This window comes from Rissa tridactyla, chromosome Z (genome assembly GCF_028500815.1).
Source record: "Rissa tridactyla isolate bRisTri1 chromosome Z, bRisTri1.patW.cur.20221130, whole genome shotgun sequence".
NCBI lineage: Eukaryota > Metazoa > Chordata > Aves > Charadriiformes > Laridae > Rissa > Rissa tridactyla.
In genome coordinates this window covers 67,982,260-68,001,842 of record NC_071497.1, presented here as the reverse complement: position 1 = coordinate 68,001,842, position 19,583 = coordinate 67,982,260, and the positions used below count along the sequence as shown (strand labels likewise).

At 38.6% G+C, this 19,583-nt stretch overlaps 1 protein-coding gene across 1 annotated transcript in view; it reads right to left on the bottom strand.

Annotated features, from left to right (window-relative positions):
• The window catches only part of LOC128902761 (chondroitin sulfate proteoglycan 4-like), a 41,365-nt gene that overhangs the window by 18,079 nt on the left and 3,703 nt on the right, over positions 1-19,583 (bottom strand). The window contains exons 2-6 of the mRNA XM_054186260.1: positions 12,194-12,357; positions 8,022-11,591; positions 6,730-7,200; positions 5,713-5,889; positions 210-408 (exon numbers count right to left, since the gene is read on the bottom strand). Of these exons, the coding sequence (XP_054042235.1) occupies positions 210-408; positions 5,713-5,889; positions 6,730-7,200; positions 8,022-11,591; positions 12,194-12,357 (4,581 nt within the window). The remainder of the gene's footprint in view (positions 1-209; positions 409-5,712; positions 5,890-6,729; positions 7,201-8,021; positions 11,592-12,193; positions 12,358-19,583) is intronic.

Here is a 19,583-nt window from a genome sequence, read left to right as displayed (position 1 = left end):
ACCACTAATACACCAAGGTTTCTTGGTGAGCACACATTTAACTAGCCATCAGACCCTTTCCTGTTTAGTTTGTGAGATCAAGTATCACATAACCGGTGCTTTGAGATTTTTCTGACATTACAGGGAGATCTTCAAAGGATTACAAACACAAATATACTGACTAGGAGCAATATTTTGGTAACAGAGGTTGTATTTTTGAAACCACATACCATTGTGTACAAATACCAGCTGTCCTTCAATTATATGAGCCTGGGTAAAACTAAGGATGCTCTTGTTCGGAGAAGATTTCAGAGCCAAGTGCCCATTGCTAGGTGGAGTAATGGAATATATCAGTTCTGATGGTGAGGAGTCCTTGTCTTCTGCACAGAGGTCATCAATAGTTATTTCTGTGACTGAACCCACCCACACCTAGGAAAAACATAATAATATTGTTAATAAAGAAAATGCACACAAGATAAAATCAGGGGTGGAAAAAACCTTCAAAGAAAAAGAAAGAATAAAGGTTTGTGCTATGCAACACTAGCAGCTGTGACATGTTTCCTTGCTGTCCACCCAAATCTCTGATTGTGGACTGGAATCGCTAATGTTGACAAGTGCTTTTTAAAAGACAAGACCACAAAATAATACAAGCAAATACACCCTACATCAGTTTGAGTTTTAGACAGATGCAGCATGAGTGCTATATTTGTCAGGCACTATCCAAACTCTTACAAACGTAACAAAATTGTATTTTGATAACTGAGTCAAGGAGCTCCTTTCCAACACATACACATGAATATTACTGTCATGTACTTCACAGCAGGCAAGGCATTCAATATGCTCTACATTCACCAGCAGAAAAGAAAAAAGAAAAACAGCCTGGGGACAGCATCATCTCTAATACAAATGGGACGCTTCTTGTAGCTGCATTATTTCCTTCTAACGACTTGCACTAAAGGCCCTTTTTTCAGTGCACCAAACAACCCACAGAGGTGCTCAGTCCAGTGGGAGATGAAGGAATCAACACCTCCAACAGCTGCTTAGCACTTTGTAAGGTCATGCTTACAGACAAAATAGCTAACTAGTATTTGGAAAGATGTTATCCAACCCATCAATTAATTCTAGTAAATCTAAATGCTTTTGGTTTTTTTAGCTTGAGATATGCACAAACTGCAAGATCCTTCTTTCAATCAGAAAGGACTGCTATCTGAGCTTCATCTGCATCTCACTGGATAATTCCTTGTCTGGAAATTATAAGCAACAGCCCATTTTACTCTTCACCTTCGCTGTATTTATTTGGAATTACAGACAAAAGACAAAGAACAATACATACTTATCTCTACATGAAATTAAATTCCCAAATATTCAATACAACTATCCACATTCTTTCCACGCAGAGTTTATATAGTGTACAATCTTAAGAGCCTGACCCTTCAAAAATCTCAGCTTGAGCTTTGTAACACATACTGCATCGTCCCTTCCTATCCTCCTAGGGTCTTAGTACACTTAACAAATATCTGGTAGTAACATCACACCAAATGGTTGAAGAGGAAAAGTGATCCTTGACAAAGGGCATTTTACCTCTGCCAAAACCAACAATTAGCAATCACAGATTTTTCCCTAAGTATTAATTTTACTTTTTAATAAAAGCCATGGAAGAAAATCCTTTAAAGCCACTGGGATTTTTTGCCATTTCAATAGAGGAAAGATCTCGGACTACATTGTGTCACAAAATATGTGCCATGGAAAAAGAGATACTAAAATGAAATTATATGTGTTTTCTAATTCAAAAAACAGTTTGAAAAAGAAACTGTGTTACTTTTTATAATAGAAAATATCTTGCAACCAGGAAATAGCTATTTTCTCCCTTGAAATATGTATTTCTCTGTAATGTAATTACTACTATCAAAGTTTGATAAAAGACATCACCTTTGAAACACAGGATGATAACTTGTAGCAAAGGCTGGCTTACTGAGTGGCATCAAATAAGCACATTAGTGTGCTTTTTTACTGAGACCCTTTAACTCACCTCAGTAGCAATTGATTCATATCGTTCCACACAGAAAAGGTCACATACAGAATATGCAAAAGCGTAAGAAAGGACTATGCAAACATGTTATTACAAATGACTCATTAAATGTCCAAAAGTTTTGATATTTTTTATCTTATTAAAGGAAAACATGAGCTTTTTTTCTATAAAGCCACTGTCTATTTCGATTGTTCCAGGACACTAACACACAATGCTTTTAAAGTATTATAGATGCTGAGGTGCTCTATGACCTGCAACATGATCCTTGAGGAATGAAAGGAGATCCAAGAGCTGAAAAGGGCTGCAGGGAAGCGGACACTAAGGATACTGCTAATCCTGTACAAATTGCTTATTTTCCACATCTGGGATCAAGTCCTCCTTGAAGACCACCACAAAAACTGTATCAGAACTTCCAGGATGTAGCATTAGACTAATTCTGCATGTGCCTAACACATTCCACAGGCATGGCCCAAAAAAAGGTTCATAACCCTGCCTGCTGGCAAATAATCCATTCTGCTCTACTTACAGCACTCAGCTTATCAGTATCTCCTTGCATGCTACATATGCTACCAGACACTCTATATTCACGGCCATTTTAATACTCTGGTTAGTTAAGTGATTTAAAGAAAAAAAAAAAAAATCAGTGTTTGAATTTGCTTTTTAAAAAAATCTAATTTTAGGAATATACGGCCCTCTTGTGGCAACAGGAGGATACAGTCATTTCACAGCATCACTACGCATAAACATATTTAAACACATACATAAATGCAGCAGACAATGCCAGAATAGTGATTTTCTTTAAAATATCCTATTTCCCTTCCCTATTCCCACCCCAGAAAAAACAAATGACCGTAGAACCTGTGGAAATTTTAGGAAGTTATACTAAAAATGGTGTATAGTTTCTAAATAAACATATCCCTCATGCACTTACTGTTCTAATAGAAAGGCTTTAAATTAAATGCAAGGATTACTAGCATACATTAGAGAAGCTCTCAGGACAGTAGAATTTTCTGTATCTTATACCTTATGTTAGTGTAAATACTTAAGCATGTCATAAATTCTCAGTCAAAAAAAACCCAAACAACCAAACCCCTAAACACTTATTTTCACTTCCTAGAAAAAATCAGAAACAAGTCCCAAAATGCTTGGTTGGTTGTGCTCCTGAAACTCCTCCCATGGTGTTCATAACCTTGATGGTGTTCATAACTTTGACAACAAACAAGGTTGTTTGAAGAAGGGATGTTATGGATGCCTCAGAAGTGAGGGAGCTAGAGTTGAAGGCCTCATTCAACATGTGTACTCGTGCTCAACGGTTTCTTGCATTTAGCCAGAAGCCCCACAACAAAGGCCCAAATTAACTTTCATATATCCAGGCCAACATCACTGGCCACATAACGCAGCTCTTTACAGAAGCTATTTCCCAACAGCAGATGCCATACACTGACCTATTTTTCAATTGTTCAACAGTTCTTTCTAACTCTTTGTATTGAGATCCACAAAATTTCTGAGGTGCTAAACGTCAGTTAACTCAAATGGTACTACTGGATCTCAGCTTTCACGGTACTGGTCCCTCATTTTATGCTTTGTACATTTTGTACATTTCCAACCGTTCAAAACATACAAAAGAGCTTCCCCCTTTTTAAAAGTAGCACGCAGTTTATTACTTCACATTCACCACTAGCCATGTCCTTGAGGACCACAAACTGCTTGGCTAGAAAATGGGGCAAGCAAGTATCACCGGCTCATCCCAGCACTTAGCAGAACCAGGAGAAATCCATTTTCTCCCACCTACTGGGGATGTGCAAGTTTGCTTTGAAGAAAGATCATCTCGGTGTATTCCTCCCAGTACATAATTCAACTGCCAGCTTTGTTTTAGTCTGCACATGAATCCAACATATGTGTGCATATTAGTACCCTCTCATGACAAAAATAAAGGTCATTTCTCAGCAATAGCTTATGCACAACCAGCAAAACCACATCAAAACCACAGCCTAAAGCATCCTGATTCTGGGTGTGCAAACTGCCTCCCTAGCAGAGAGGACAAACTTTGGCTGGGTTAAGCTGTGTTATCACTGTTCTTGCAAAGCCTAGACTTATAGATATTTTTAGAAAAATCCATATGCTGCACTGCAGTGCATTGCACAGCCTCAGTTCTGTTAACAGACTGCAGTTCAATGCCAGCAATGCACCAGAAGAGAGACACTGAAAAATTTTGACTGGACATATATCCTTCTTGTCTGAGACTAGACAAACATTACTGCGTGCTGTGCTGATGTCTGTAGAGTACCACTGTAATTACTTTAACCAGGGGAGATTTTACTCTGTACCACTCAAAAGCTTGTGAAGTGAGTCTGCCCTTCTGCCAGCAGTCTCTGCACAGGGCAGGCTGTGTTGTGTTGTGGGCGTCTGTGGATTATCACAGTTTACCTGCTGTCACTGTGAAAGTGCACAATACTACCACTACAGCTGTTTAAAAATTAAGTCTTTTCTCATGTGAAAAGGCTAAATACAACACAAGGTTGTGATAATCTTTCTAGTAATCTATTTTGCTTCTGCAATGCACAACTAAATATGTAAAATTAAATGCATGTTTTAGGTGCCCGGGCATGATGCAGCCTCAAAATACTCCGCTTAGCTTCTTTCAAACCTATTCCAAAATATCTCTTCTGTCTTGACACCTCTTAGATGGTTTACTGTCACCATGGTTTCACTAGCTGACACATAACCAACTTCATTCTGCTTTTCAAAGTCACCGTATTTGTTTTTGCTCATCAGATCTCAGATTGGAAGTCTTTACACGCGGGGGCTTTTTATTTTACATGGGCACAGGGTCCATAATAAATTGGTTATGGTTACCGAGTGCTACTATAACACAAACAAATAACTATCCTATAAATAAATAGATCTGGAAAAGCACTGAAACTGAAGTGACAGTAGTCGCTTTTTTCAAGATCAAAAGATTAAAAAGCCAGCTATACTTATTAAGAGCAAAAGATAGCATTAGTCAACAATTTTAAAATTTTCTTCAGGAATTTGGGGGTGCAGAGTTAGGAACAAGTCAGCATGTCCTTTTTTTTGTTCACAGTATCACACAGTAATGGCTTCAGTGCCTGCACTAATATTTTGATGACTTCTAATAGTCTAGATTTTCACAGACTGCATTGTATTATTCTTATCAGGAACTTTTAAAGAAGGGAACATTCCTCGTTTCTATCAGAAATATCCAACATGTAGACAATTCTCTAATGTGGTGCAACTGAGAATGCTGCTCTCTCCTCTTGTCCTGTCCCACTAGGGTTTTGGAGAGGAGCAGGCAGCAGAAAGCACCTCAGCAGGTCTGAACCTTCGGTACACTTACTGGCAAGAGGCACAGGGTCTGAAGGCAACAGTAAGATGTTTGCACCCTCATCAGTGCTACTCTTGGTACTTTTCTAAGCTACGCTTAGATTAAAGGAAAGCTCAGTCAGCCTTCTAGATAAACTTTACATTACAACAGCAGAAAATTGTTCTTCATGGTGACTAGAATCTCCCTAAATAAACACTAGACATGTACTGTCTCCCTTCATTAACACTGATTTATTATATTGACCATTTATTATATTGACTATCCCACCAGATACAAACCTAATACTCTGTTAATGAAGGTGCATTAAATTTATCAGGTTAGAAATAATTTTAACATTTCAAAATGTTGGCAAACATACCCGAAGAATTCTGTTAACCTTTATAACTGGAACTTCATCATTTACTGCAGTAACTGTTACAAACACAGTTTGGGGCAAGCTTTGTTTCCACAATTCCGTGTTATTTACTATCACAGTAAAATTGTCCATCCGTTCCTCGCTGTCATCGTGAACATAGTAGATTAATTCTTGCTCCACCTGAAAAATATAACAACCAGAACAATTAAAGAGGCTAAAAGAAAACACTTTTTAAAAAAACCAAAAATATTCAAGTCTAGTCATGCCCCTCTGTATTTATTGCCTCAACTCTTTATGACTTCTAAGACTTTATTTATGCTCATGTCTGATCTGTACCTCTATCTTTGTTCTGTCCACAACAGCAAATCGTACAGCTCATCTGTCCATTCCTCTAGCCAGAATATCTTAACTTGCCAGTCTTGGCATTCCCCCTTCCCTCTGAAAGGAAAATGGAAAATCCCGTGCCACTATATTTACCACAATGTTTTCTGTAATCTATAAACCAAACACATTATTAGTAGATGGGGACTTATAGTACAGTTTTGCTTCTTAGAGTTAAAAGACTGAAAGAGTTAAAAGACTGAAAATTAGCCTATTATGCATATATGGGCTCTCTGTGAGCAAAGACATGACCTAAAAAAATAATTTTTTTCCACTTTCCTCCTTGTTCAATCTACATACTATTTCCTCTGGTCTTTTCAAAACAGACCCACAGGCTGTCTGTCTTCAGTTTCCAAAGTATCAACAACTCTGCCTGAGTATGAGTGGCCCATCAGTCTACTGTGACGACCAGTGGCACACAAGGAAGTGCTGTGGTCCACCACAACAAGGCACCCTCTCTCCCCACCCCAAATGACCAGCTAGCAACTGCAGAAAGATCTTCAGTACAAGGCCAGAATAAAGCTCAAACTCATGCATATCACCACCTCCCACCAAATCATCCCACTGCAGGCAAAAATGAGCTTTTAGCAGAGCAAATAATTAATTGTGACTACAGCAAAGTAGATCTAAATGCATTACCTGTTTTCTGGTAAACGTGGTTAACTTTATTCCAGGAACACGCGAGTTTTCAATATACCCATGTTTTGGCTGCTCAATTAAAATAAATTCACAGCTGAGTCCTGCAAAGTGTCTACTAGAAATTCTTAGATAGTCTTCCACCAGGGCTTTTGAGCCCCCTTCAATTACTGTGAAGTTCTGTACTTCCAGGGGAATCATTCTGGGGATGATGTCTACAGAGATCTCTATTCCACTCACTGTTCGGACACCGTTGGTCACATCCAGAGAAAAACAGTCATCTAGTTGATCAGAAACTGTCTGCACATATTGAACTTTGCCCTCATCAACATCTTGCTGTGTGAAGCTCAAAACTGGCCTTTGGTCAGCACTGAGATAACTTTCTTCGGAGGAAAACTTACGAATGTATCCATGTACTGGAAGCTGTCTTAGGGTGAACACAATCTCAGATGGAGAACTGTTTTCATGAACGACCTTAAATTCAGAAACATACCCCAAAATTATTTAAACAGAAATGGGAGAAATTCTTTAGTTCTCTTCTGAATTCTTCACTTTTAACCCTTGGATTGTCTGCCTAATTAATTGGCATTCCTTTGTTGGGTTATGTGGTATATCTGCAAATTCTTAATACAACACAGTAATACTTCAAGTAGACTTGTTAAATAATGTAGTCCCAAATTTGTAAATTTTGAAAAGGAACACACTGCAGAATTAACTAATAGCCTAAGCCTTGCAAACTCCCACCTGAAACAAGGATTTCAGCCGCACAGCCACATGCTGCCGGAGCCCCCACATGGTGGTTACTGAAAGGCTGCATGCAAACAACGGGGAGGAAAGTGTTAACCAAAGAGAAACCACCTCAGGTTTGTGACTTGATGTTTTTAAAATTTTGGATGCAACCCTCAGACAACTAGCTAACCCCAAACTGAATGCAACAAAACCCTTTCTTCCTTGGCATTTCTCACCAGCTCAACTAAGAATGAGGTATGAACATTAAGTACAAACAACTGTCATAACTAAAACAAATACAAAAGTGCAGTATCTACAAATCTTAGCTTTCTCAAGTACCAATATGTAATGGAGTCAGAGACTATGGGCATAACCCATTTCCTTTCTAGAAATGGAAGCTTGCTAGTGGTAGTCTCTCCAGAATTAAGTATCCAGAATTCAGTCATGTTAGTGAAAACCAAAAGGAGTTAGAGAAGACAGTGAGACTAAAGACATTGCAATGGCTGAGAAAGCAGTGAAGAAAATTTGCTACAAGATTAGAGAAATGGAGTCCATTTTTAACTTACTTGCAGTTTTCCTTTACTGATTTTAACTGGTTTTCCTTCTTCAACTAAGAGACTGTTTTTGTTCACAATCCTTGGTGGCCACTGATGACTTTCCAAATATATGCGAACATGCACTCCAGCATCCAGATGAACATCTCTAGCACGGATGGTAAAGTTAAATGTGTCAATAAGGTTGTTGCTGTCATCATGTCTGTAGGTCACATACCCCTTTATCAGATCAAGTTGAGTAAAGGAATCCATCAATAAATTATTTACATATATTCTTCCATATTTTGGGAAAGAGAATATCTCATATGTAATCTCATGATCATTTCTGATGTCTTGGTTTGTAATAGCACTTAAGTTAGCTGTTGTAATAGCTTCCCCTTTTCCTTTTTGAACCAACAAGCCTGTATTATTTGCCAACCTAACGTAAGGATCAGTGGCACTAACTTCTAGAAGCAAAGAGGTATAGTGCTTGCCATCTGTCACAAACAGCACAAAACGCCCAAAATCTGCACCGCGGTGTATAAACAGGACTCGCTTTTGCTCCAGGTCTGCTTGTTTGAATTGGTAGAGTCTGTGCAAAGTATCATTTGTTAGCACCAAGTCCCCATTGGAAATGCCACGTCTAGTATACAGCAACTGTCCATCATCAAAATCAGAATCAGGATCATGGTAGCAAAGATCTGCCAAAGTTAATAATCGCTGCCCATTTCTCACTACATTAAATATCTTATCAATTACACGTACTGGTTTCTCATCATTCTTCAGTTGGACAGAAACATTGAATCTAATTTCTACTGACAAAGGTTCTAGTTCTGGATCAAAGTTTGCCCACTTTCCTGACTCTGTACTGGAAGCTCTGACAAGAAATTCATCAAATGCTGTCTCAGAATCATCATGCACATACATAAGGCGCTTATCTGTTATATCTTTGTTAGTGAAAGTGGTGAGATTGTCATTACTCTCGAATGAGCCTGAAAAATTAATGAGTTTTAATTTCCCATGCTTAGGAAACTGTATAACTTTATATTGGAAAGTTTTATTATCCGGTGTTTGCACAAACAATTTTGTGCTTGTTATTAACTCTCCTTCACCTTCAGTAACAGTTAGGCCATTGTTAGTCAAAATAATATTTGTGAAATCTGGTTTGATGTAGACTTCAAAGTCGTATAAATTTGATTCCAGATACTTCGTAGAAATGAGGAATCTAAATGAATCACGGCTGTCTTCATGGTATCTGCTGATTAATTCATATGCCACTTTTTGATCAGTAATATCTTTCTGGCTAAAGACTGAATATTTTTTCAAAGGCTGGTCATTAAGCAGTATGTGTCCATTCTTTGGTAGGGACAGCAATTTAAAATGAAGCTCATCTTCAGGTACTTCTAGATCCACAATTACAGCAAAAAGATTATCTGAATTCAAGTACTGCTTTTTTGATTTTTCAATTTCTAGAGGAGCATGTTTCAATAAACTGTACCTTAACCATTTCACTTTGATTGGAAATGCATGCTCTTCACTGATTCTGGTTCCTATGCTAACTTTGAATTTAAATTGATCGGTAACATTTTCCTGCTGAATTTCTTTAAAAGTGCTACAGTATCTCACACGGCTGCGCTGAACAGAGCGTTGAGAAAAAGAGTTGACTCGCTTCCATTCCCCCCTTGAATGTTGCCTTTGGACTTCCCCAAACTGAGGTGCCTCCGTGATCTCATATCGTATCTCCAGCTCCTGGAGGTTGGCATTTGTTTCAACTGCCAGATGCCTAGGTGTGATCAGAGCTGTATCACCTTGGAGTAGTTGTATTCCTGAGCAGTTGACAACTCTGTAATCCAACGGAACTGCCATGACACGTAACACAACAGTGTTGCTCACTTTCTCACCATCACTCGCCCTCAGAACAATCCTTGAGTTCTTGACGCCTGTGTGGACAAAGAAAACAGTACCTTCTCTTAAGTCCTCATTAGAAAAAGTAGTAATAGCTTTTCCAGGATGCTTTGAATTTTCCAAAAACCCTGCATCTGCATTCATATTTCCAAGCACTGAAAGACTGAGATACACAGGATCTGTATCCTTATCTAGGACTTTTATCAGATCACTAGTTAAACGTTTCTTTGAGTTCTCTAAGAGAAGCAGCAAGTTTCCCTCGGGAAGTGTGATCTCAGGCGCATCATTTACTGGAGTGACAGTAATGCTAAACACATGCTGCTCATTTCCTTGCAAATATGGAGGCACAGTCTTCTCACTGCTGGTAGAAATGGAGAAATTAAAATAATCACAAGTGTCCTCAGAGCCATCATGGACATAAAGAATCTTCCGTTGCCACACGTCCTGCATAGAAAATGTATTTGCCTCCTGCTCTGGTTCAACATCTAATTTCAACTCTCCATGAGAGGGTGGTTTCTTTATTTCAAAAAGGATTTGCGATTGATGAATCCCTAATTTCTGAAAGTCTAAGTTGACTTTAATATGTTTAGATTCAAGTGAAGCTTGTCCACCCTCTAGCACAATCAAGTCACTTAGAACTAAAAGGTGGCTTTTGTCTTCCTTGCCCAGAGAAACAGAGCTTTCAGGGGAGATGGCAAATGTTGGGGGTGTCTTCACAGTAGGGTTGTTTACAGCCATCTCTAGAGAAAGGTTTGTATTAAAAGCACTCTCTGTTTCACATCCAGCTGAAATGTCCTTTGTTACTAGAACATTCTTCAGCGATTTTTTTTCTGAATTGGCTTTCAGATCTCTTAAGCAACCTTTGAAGGACCCTCCTCTGGCATACTTCCCAGACACTGAAGTTAGCTCTAACTTAATCACTTCTGATCGCGTGCTGTCATCTACACCACCTACAAAGAGAGATCCTTTCAGAAGTGGCAGCTTGCTGTAGGGAGGCAATGATTTTTTCACAGTTTCTTCATCCAATGTCAGCTGCAAATATTCTGCAGTAAACTTCAGTTCGATGTAGTGCCAACGACTATCATTGACATACCTAGAAGAGGAAAGCTGGATTCTACTTTTATGTTTTCCAACATAGGCTTTAATTAATCCATCTTCCATTTCCATTGCAACGAAATCTCCTGCTTGCCCAGGATGGTAAAGCAGCAATCCACGAGCAGCTGAGGTTTGCAATGTATACTCCAAGATTCCCTCATCATCAACATTCCATGATGGGAAAGAAACATAGGATCTGGAACTGAAGAAACTAATGGGTTCATCTTCACCTGCAAAGAATTCATCACTGCATCCCACTGAAACTTCATGTACATTTTTAAAGCCAGGAGAAGGTCTCAGAGGCATCAGAATATCTAGCTGATTGAAAGACACGTCATCAATACATCCTCGGAAATTGGGCAGTGCTCCAACCAGGTAGGGAACATCAAGTTTACTAGTACCACCTACGTAGAATCCATAATCAATATTTAATTCATAGAGAATTCCAGGCATTTTTGTGCTAGTTCTATGATGTTTATCAATTACCAATGTGACATTATCATGTTCATGATGTAGTTCAACCAGGTGCCAAGCTAAATCATTCAGCTGGTATCTTTGCTGAGAATGCAGTACTCGTTCCCCCACGCCAAAGTTAATCCTCAACTGCAAGAGACAGAATTTTAACTATCAAAATCCAAAGTGGTATTTTTCACAATCATATATTAATATATAATTAATAGATTAATTTTCATAAATTTTCATATTAACTACATAATTTACAAAATATAATTGAAAAAAAAATCCCACTAAAATTTTGTGTAGGTTTATTTGCCACCACAAATATGACTTGAATAATTGCAGAAGAGGGAATGGACTCCTCTGCAGTTCTGCTAGGACCAACAACCCCTAAGAACCCAGTGACAACGATCTTTTCAAGAACTGACCTTCCAGAAAAACTATTATTTGGATCCAAACACTTTCTATGATGCTAACATCATCAAATCTGAAATTTTGCCTCTACTGAACCTCATGCTTTGAACACAATGATCTTGATTTTAAGATCTAGAGATCTCAAAGGCTTTTAGAGGCAAATTTTAATGATTATCATTGTAAGAAATAAATACCATATTTTGAAATTATCATTATATGATTTTTCCATTTTTTTAGAATATAAACTTTGAGACCTGTTATAGTCAACAATTTGAAGAAAAACACTAAACAATACAGACTACTTGTATCTTTTCAGCTATAGTTATAAACCATACCTGTAAATTTCCTGAGTGTAGCTCCATTAAACAATAATCGTTCTTCCCAGCTGCAAGAAAAAGCAGTCCATGTGGCCTGCTTGTTTGAAACCGCAACTGTAAGAATGTCTGAGAGGATGCTTCTGTCGTGTTCAGCTCCACAAAGCTATCACCATAAAATGATACTGAAAGAAAGAAAGAAAGGAAAACGAACGGGAGATTTAGTCACAAAAAACCATCTCTCTTTCTTATCTACAGCTACATTTAAAAAACTTACATTAACTCCCTATATACTTATTGATGTATGAATGAAAATAGATCTCAGATATCAAATTCACCAGTTCAAGCAACTGGATAATAGACCAACAGTGATACCAGTACAGAAAAGGAGTGAATATAGCCCAGTATTCTACCTTGAACAGCGACAACAGGGAATCATAAGAACACTGCAACCATATTTAATACTTTCCTTCAAATACTCTTCCAATTATTTTTTTGTTTCAGGTATTTTCCTGAGCTTGTCACAGTCAGTGTATTTAGTAACTACCAAAGGATTTCTCTCTGATGTACTCCTCTATTTTCTCTTTGGAAATATCTTCACCTACAACATACTCTTACGTATCTGTTGGAGACCTGTGGATGTTCTGCCATCTGTGTGGTTCTTTCATAGGTTCTCATCCATCTTTTTTCCAGGCCGAAGCATCTTCTTGTTTCATGTATGCAGCCTCCAACAATCCCTGCTACCCTGTGGGCCAGTTACTCAGCTCTACACAGGCCTCCTGCTATCCTTCACTCCTTCACTCTCTCCTCCTCTCTTTACTGCCTTGAAGAACAGTAACACAGCAAACTTTCTCGTTTGACTTCTCACTGCCTTTACCATCCCTGTTATTACTATACTGAACAGCACAGACCCAAGACCAAATATTAAAAAACTCCGCTGGTAACTTCCCTCCTACACACACACACGAAAAAAAAACAATCAATCATTTACCCCTCCTCCTGTCTTTTAATCTACAAAGCCCTGCATTCCTATAAAATGGCTGTGCAAAAGCCTTTGATGTTAAACTTTACCAAAAGCCTTTTGCAAATCTAAATCTTAGACACCTTTCTCACCCCCATCAAGAAAACTCCAAGAGATTTGTAAAGCAGAACTTATCTTTAAAGAAACCCTAGTGACTCTTCCCAAGTTGATCCCACTTACTTCTGTGACTTTTATTCTTTGATACAATACCTATAAATTTGACTGGTATGGATGTCAGGCTTACAGTCCTCTTGGTCATTCTTGGTTTAAACACTGGCATGAAATTTGCCATCCTCCAGACTTCAGGTACCCAGGGATTTTAAAGCATGAGATCAGATATTCCCTTAGCAACTAAGCAATTTCATCCCTGAGGGTTTTTTAGGTCAATCCCTCTTGTCTCCCCCCCAGCAAAGGAATTTCAGTTTGGGAATCCTCCCAATTAGCAGTAAACACCATTTTGTTTAGCTTCTCTGCAGTAGCCATGCCCTTTCTGAGTACTTCTTTTATACTGATAACTTAATCAACTGGCTGCACAGACCTTCTGCAGGGTTTTTGTTCTTGAGGTATTTAAGAAGGATTTAGTAAAATCTTTGATTCCTTCAGCGAGCTGATACTTGACCTTTTTTTATTTTTTTTTTGAGGCCTGTCTATTTTCACATTACATCTGCCAGGGTTTATGATGCTTTCAGCTATGTTTGGACACAACTCTTTAAGGACGCCACCAGTTAAATATTTATTTTGCAGGTTTTAGCTTCATTCAGAGACAACTTTCTCATTGTAACACAGTTCTTTTCAAAATTAAGCATAACTGTAGAGGACTTCTGAGGTTTAATTGTTCCTCTCTCTACATTAGCTGTCGCTCTGCTGAATCAAACACACTCTGATGACTCTTACAAAGTGTGCCTTTAACTCAGACTCTGAACTGGATTCTGCACATTACCAAATCAAAGGTCTCATTAACCGGCTGTTTCATGAAACAATCACTAACAGTATCTAAAAATTTGCTGTAGTATACATGAAAATTCTAGGCGGCTTTCCCAAGAATAAGATTTCAGCAAGCCCCACAGACAAGGCTATGTAATAGTGCGTTATATTAAGCATACAGAAAAACACAGGAAAGATTTTTAGATAACTGAAGTACACGTATTTCTTGCAAAGGAAGAGTCACCACTGTGCATAGAAAAACTGGTTCCAAGTTGAATAAAAAGGAATTCTTCCCCAACAGTTTACCTCTAGCATAAAAGAAGCTTTCATCAAATAGCTCTAATATACCTTACAGGTCATCCATAAACTCTATACAGTAAAAGAACCAATGCTGTTTGTTGTATATAGAAATATTATTACTGTGGAGTTAATAAAGACCGACCTCCCTTTCAAAGCAAGTATTGGAATAACAGAAGTAGAGACAAACCCCCAGTATAAGTGAGGATTAAATTTTACTAATAAGCCAGGAAACAAGTTAAATGTTGAAGATTTTTATATTACGGTAAATTCATATTACGGCAGTGGGGAAGACTGTCACTATTCTATCTACCATACAGATGGACTATAGGAGATTGTCCCTACCCTATAGTGCTTTGGACGCAGTAACACAGGCAAGGGAGAGGAGTCCCCCGACCTCCATCTCAGTGAATGAGGCACTGAGATACCATCTTCCTGAAGATCATAGAAGGCATAACCTAGATATCTGAAATAATCTTAATCAAAATACTACTCCATTTCCTTCAGACATTGTAGAAAACATCACAACATTGATATAATGTTATGAGTACAAGAAGGTTCCACCTTGAGAAGACAGACCCTTCTCCACATCATGCTGAGACTCCCAGCAGCAGTTGCATTTTGTTTTGCTTCGTTACATCCTAGCACGCCTAGGAACAGGCAAGTAAGAGATTTCATTAAAATTTTATCAGTGAAGTTCCTCAGAAATTAACAAATGAAATCCAATGCTTTTACAGATGTTAATGTCCTGAAAGTTTCATTACGATCACCATAACACAGTCTCCAAATTTCATTGGTGAATTTCTAAATCAAAACTAAGGACCGCTGATATAATTTGAAAATAACTTTTAAAGACATCAAATTCTCATTAGACTCAATTATCTGGGGAAAAAAACACTGGATTTTGGGAAAGCAATTGAGCAGAAAGATAAACTTATCCATGGATTACTAAGTGCATTTTAGAATAACTAGAAACAAAATTGCAGAGTCAATATTTTGCAGTGCACCACTAGGAAACAGTTTGGTGTTTATACTAAATATGAATTTCCTGGAAAAGAAAAAAGAAATGTAAGTTAAAGCTTTTGCCTTCCATAAAACACTTCAGAGTCAGAATCCATCACTGAAGGCAGGGCAGGAAACTCAACATCAGTCTAGGCACTGATCCAGCACTAAATGAGATCTTGGGCCAAGACCACCTACAGTGCCTTGGCGTGATTTCTGCTTCAGTACCCACCAAACTAAGCAGCATGTTATTATAGTATAGGAATCAAGTTCCACTAGAGCAGACACTTTTAGAATGATTCCTAGTTGAAACCATGTTATGAGTGACCTCAAAATGAATCTGGTGCCACAGCTTTTGCAAAGGGGACATTTTCTCCTGGACTATCTGATGTCAATCACACCATTATGGAAAGTAAGTGGAGTTCAACCAACAATACCAGCTTTGAAGCTCCCTTGCTACTGGAACAGGTGAATTCAGTATATCATACGGAGAACAAATGCTTTGGATTGCCTAAGGCAGACAACCTATTCTGTAACAGCTCTGGGCCTCATAGGGAAAAGACGGGTGGAAGCAGCTGAGAATGAGCCAGACCTATGTCAGCTATAGCATCCCTTCATGACAAAGATACACAAAGGCTCAAAAAAATAGAGGTACAATCACTAGGGATGCAATTTAAGGATCTGTTCAACCTAAATTACAAGTTAATTTGTGGTCCCCATCTCTCTTCCTTCTCCCTTAGATCCCTTAGAGCCAATCGTTCCTAATATTTCCATCATAACAGATAACATTTATATGGGAAGTGTAAGTTTTGAGAACTTTGTTTCAAGTAATTTTACTGAAGATTCCTGACCAGGTCTGCCCACAGCATCTTTCTTAGAAGGAACCACAAGAAACCAGGCCAGGCACAGCAAAAGTCTTCATAATCACAAAGCAGAACATTCTTCACTTGTCATCTAGTGGCAGCATTAGACTGGCATTTTATCCTTTTGTTCAGCTTTCATTCTTTAGCGTTAAAAACATCATCAAATTCAAAGAAAAGCTACACCTTGAATAATTTTTCTCTTGGTTTCTGGAGTCAAAGCACAAAGCAATAAAAGCCTTGTCTCTTCTCCATTGCCAAAACTAACAACCCCAGAAATGTATCTACAAGAAACCAAGCCCAGACTCACTACACAGTTACCACAAGCTACGCACATCCATCCAACAACAAAATCAAGACTAAAGAGCTAACTGAAAGAGGGTTTTTTTCTTTTTTTCCATCAGTATTTCTCATTTCAGACTAGATCACGTTATCTTCTCAGCAACACAAAGGGATCATAAGGAAGAACAGTGATCTTGGAATCACAATTCCATACTCACTTCTTAATTGGAATCAATTTAAGGCAGACTTCATGTCTGCTGAACTCCTTTTGGTCTCCGCTATGGACAGGAAACATCCAAAGCGCCAGATATCTTGACTCTTTCCTTCTTTGGATCCCTTTTACACCTTCTTCCCAAAGAGAGTCACACAGAATGGCTTTTACCACTGTGCCTGAACCAGTAACCAAGAAAGACTTTTATACTCATGTAATCCATAAAGGTTTTTGCATTTATGCCAGATGAAACAGCAAAGAGGGGCATTTTATCAGATTCCTTCCCTGCCCCTAATATCCACGCTCTTATACAAAAAAATTTAAATACATAATTTGATCTTAAAGTAGAAAATAAAAATTACCTAGTTGCCATGTAAGAGAGTATTTGGACAATGTTTTTGTCTTCAAAATGTTCAGGCCGTATCAGTGTCACTGCCCTTTAAAGATAATGCTTTGGCCAGAAGCCTATGGCGTAAGGAAAAACAATGTAGGTAACACTTAAAAGTATAGTCCAACATCGTGAACCCTTCTGGCATAGAGAAAATCATTTGTCTACTTTTAATACTAATATATTGATCTTCTGTTTTCAACACTGCAATAAATGTCATAATTAGGCGACAGAATTACTGCTGCTCAGACAGATTGTTCCCATGTAGCCTGCCAATTCGAAAACAACTATATACGACTTCTTTTACCAGGGACTGGAGGGGGTGAAGTCATGCAATCTATTACACTACCTCATCATTAAAGATAAAATCATAAAAATAAAGGATTAAGTCTAACATCACCCATGTATTTTCAGCCAGGATCCTCTCCAAACTCCAAAGCTGCCATGCCAGGAGGTGTTTGCTTGTTTGCTGCAAAGACAAGAGTCACTTCTGTGCCACAGTAACTCCCCAGGTAAGACCACAGTCCTTGCAGTAGCCCCACTAATAATCCGTATCAGTAAGCTCTACAGGCTGGCTGTATAAAAAGTAATTAAAAGAAGGGAGGTGGGGGGTGAAATTTCATTCACTGTTTTTGAACCTGCTATCTTACCATCTACTGTCATCATGTGCTACACTGGTATCTAAGGAGCCCCAAACACAGAGAAGGTCCTTATCTACTAGATGTTTGATGCATATCCCTCTCAAGATACCCCAACTGTACAATGTCCCTTCAAGAAAATAAAGTTACTTGTCTTTCTATATGAAAAATGCAAAGTCAAAATAAACGCTCACTCATCTGTCCTAACAGCATACTCAAACAAAGTGCAACAAGCACATACAACATCAGTTGTGCCTGGTGAGGTACTGGCTTCATCACCTCTAGTACATCTAGAGGCAAAACTTATTTTAGTTATTTGAATGCATTAACTTCCCATTGTCCTGCTGACACCTTGTGGTGTCATTGGAGTGAGATTTACAGCTTGAAGATTCGTCCCTTGTAGCTCATTCACAAAAGTGTAACAGGAAAAGAAACCAATCGGCACAGGTAGCTCAGATCAATAATAATCTTCCAGATGACAGGGTGATTTTCTATCTGTCTGCTGACAAATTTGGGTAAGTTTTTGACTCTCTACTATTATGAATGTTCAAGTAGAAGCTCTGACCAAGAGTGCAGCCTGTTTCTCCCTGCAGCTGGTGAAAAGGTGTGACCTCTCCTTTTGTAGAGCAGACCTTTTCACAATAATTTTAGACTACTATGTGCATTCTGTGAGAGCTCACTTCAGGGCTGCAGAGAAACCAAAGTGGCTTAACTTTGTCCTCCCTTTCTGCCTTTCTCCCTGCATTCTCAAAACAGAGCAGGTGGTTTTCATACTGACGCGTTTCTTTTGTACTATCAAGTCTTTTAGGGTGCTCCAGTGAGAGGTGGAGGGGTTGTGCAATCTACAGATGAAGGCAGGTTCCCACATAGTAAAAACACTTTCAGGCTATATAGAAGTACAGCTTGAAGACTCATGAAGTGCCCTCATGCACTAGACGCTAGGCAAACAATGAGAGATGCCTTGAGTCCCAAATAGCTTCTGCTGTAACTAGAGATAAAATATGCAGGTTCCAACAGATGAAGATGCAGGTCCCAACTTGAGACCCCTTTAGGGTTTACTACAGGAAAAGCAGCACACAACCTTCAACATAAATATAATAGGAAGATTCTCCCTCAGGATAGGATTTGAGTGATGGAAACAAGTGTTCTGAGCCTACTAATACCAAATATAAATAAGCAGCTGTGATAATAATAACTTTTAAAAGCCTTGTTTACTCTGACTGCACCGCACAAGTAGAGACACATTAAAAAGGGAGAGAACATTAGCGAAAGAGTACCAAATTCCAGGTACCCAATGTAACAAGCTTTTAACAGTCCTCTGCCAGAAAATAAAAAAAAGGCAGTACGGGGGATTAAAGAATACACTTGCAATTACTGCATGGCCTCACATTCTGCACTATAAACATGCTTAGAGCTGTCCCACAGAACCAAACCATCTCTCTAGCTCCCTGCAGCTAACAGACAGAGCTTTACACCCAGGTCCAAGACTTCCCCTACTGCATCACCAGAACTGTCAGTTCTCTCCAAAGTTAATTCCCTAGTGTGCTCTACAAATACCGATGCTACTCCTACAAAAGTGTGTAGCTTTAGCATGTTTCAGTCGTGTGCTCAGGAACTTAGCTGGAACCATGTATTCAGAAGAACTGAGCAAAAGCAATTCTTTCACGTGCTGCAAGTATCTGTTCTGAAATGTTGTGATTTGTACATTTATTTCCCTATTTAATTGTATTTCCTTCTTTCACCTTGAATTTGCCAGTAATATGTTTGAAACCATTGCAACTACAGGAG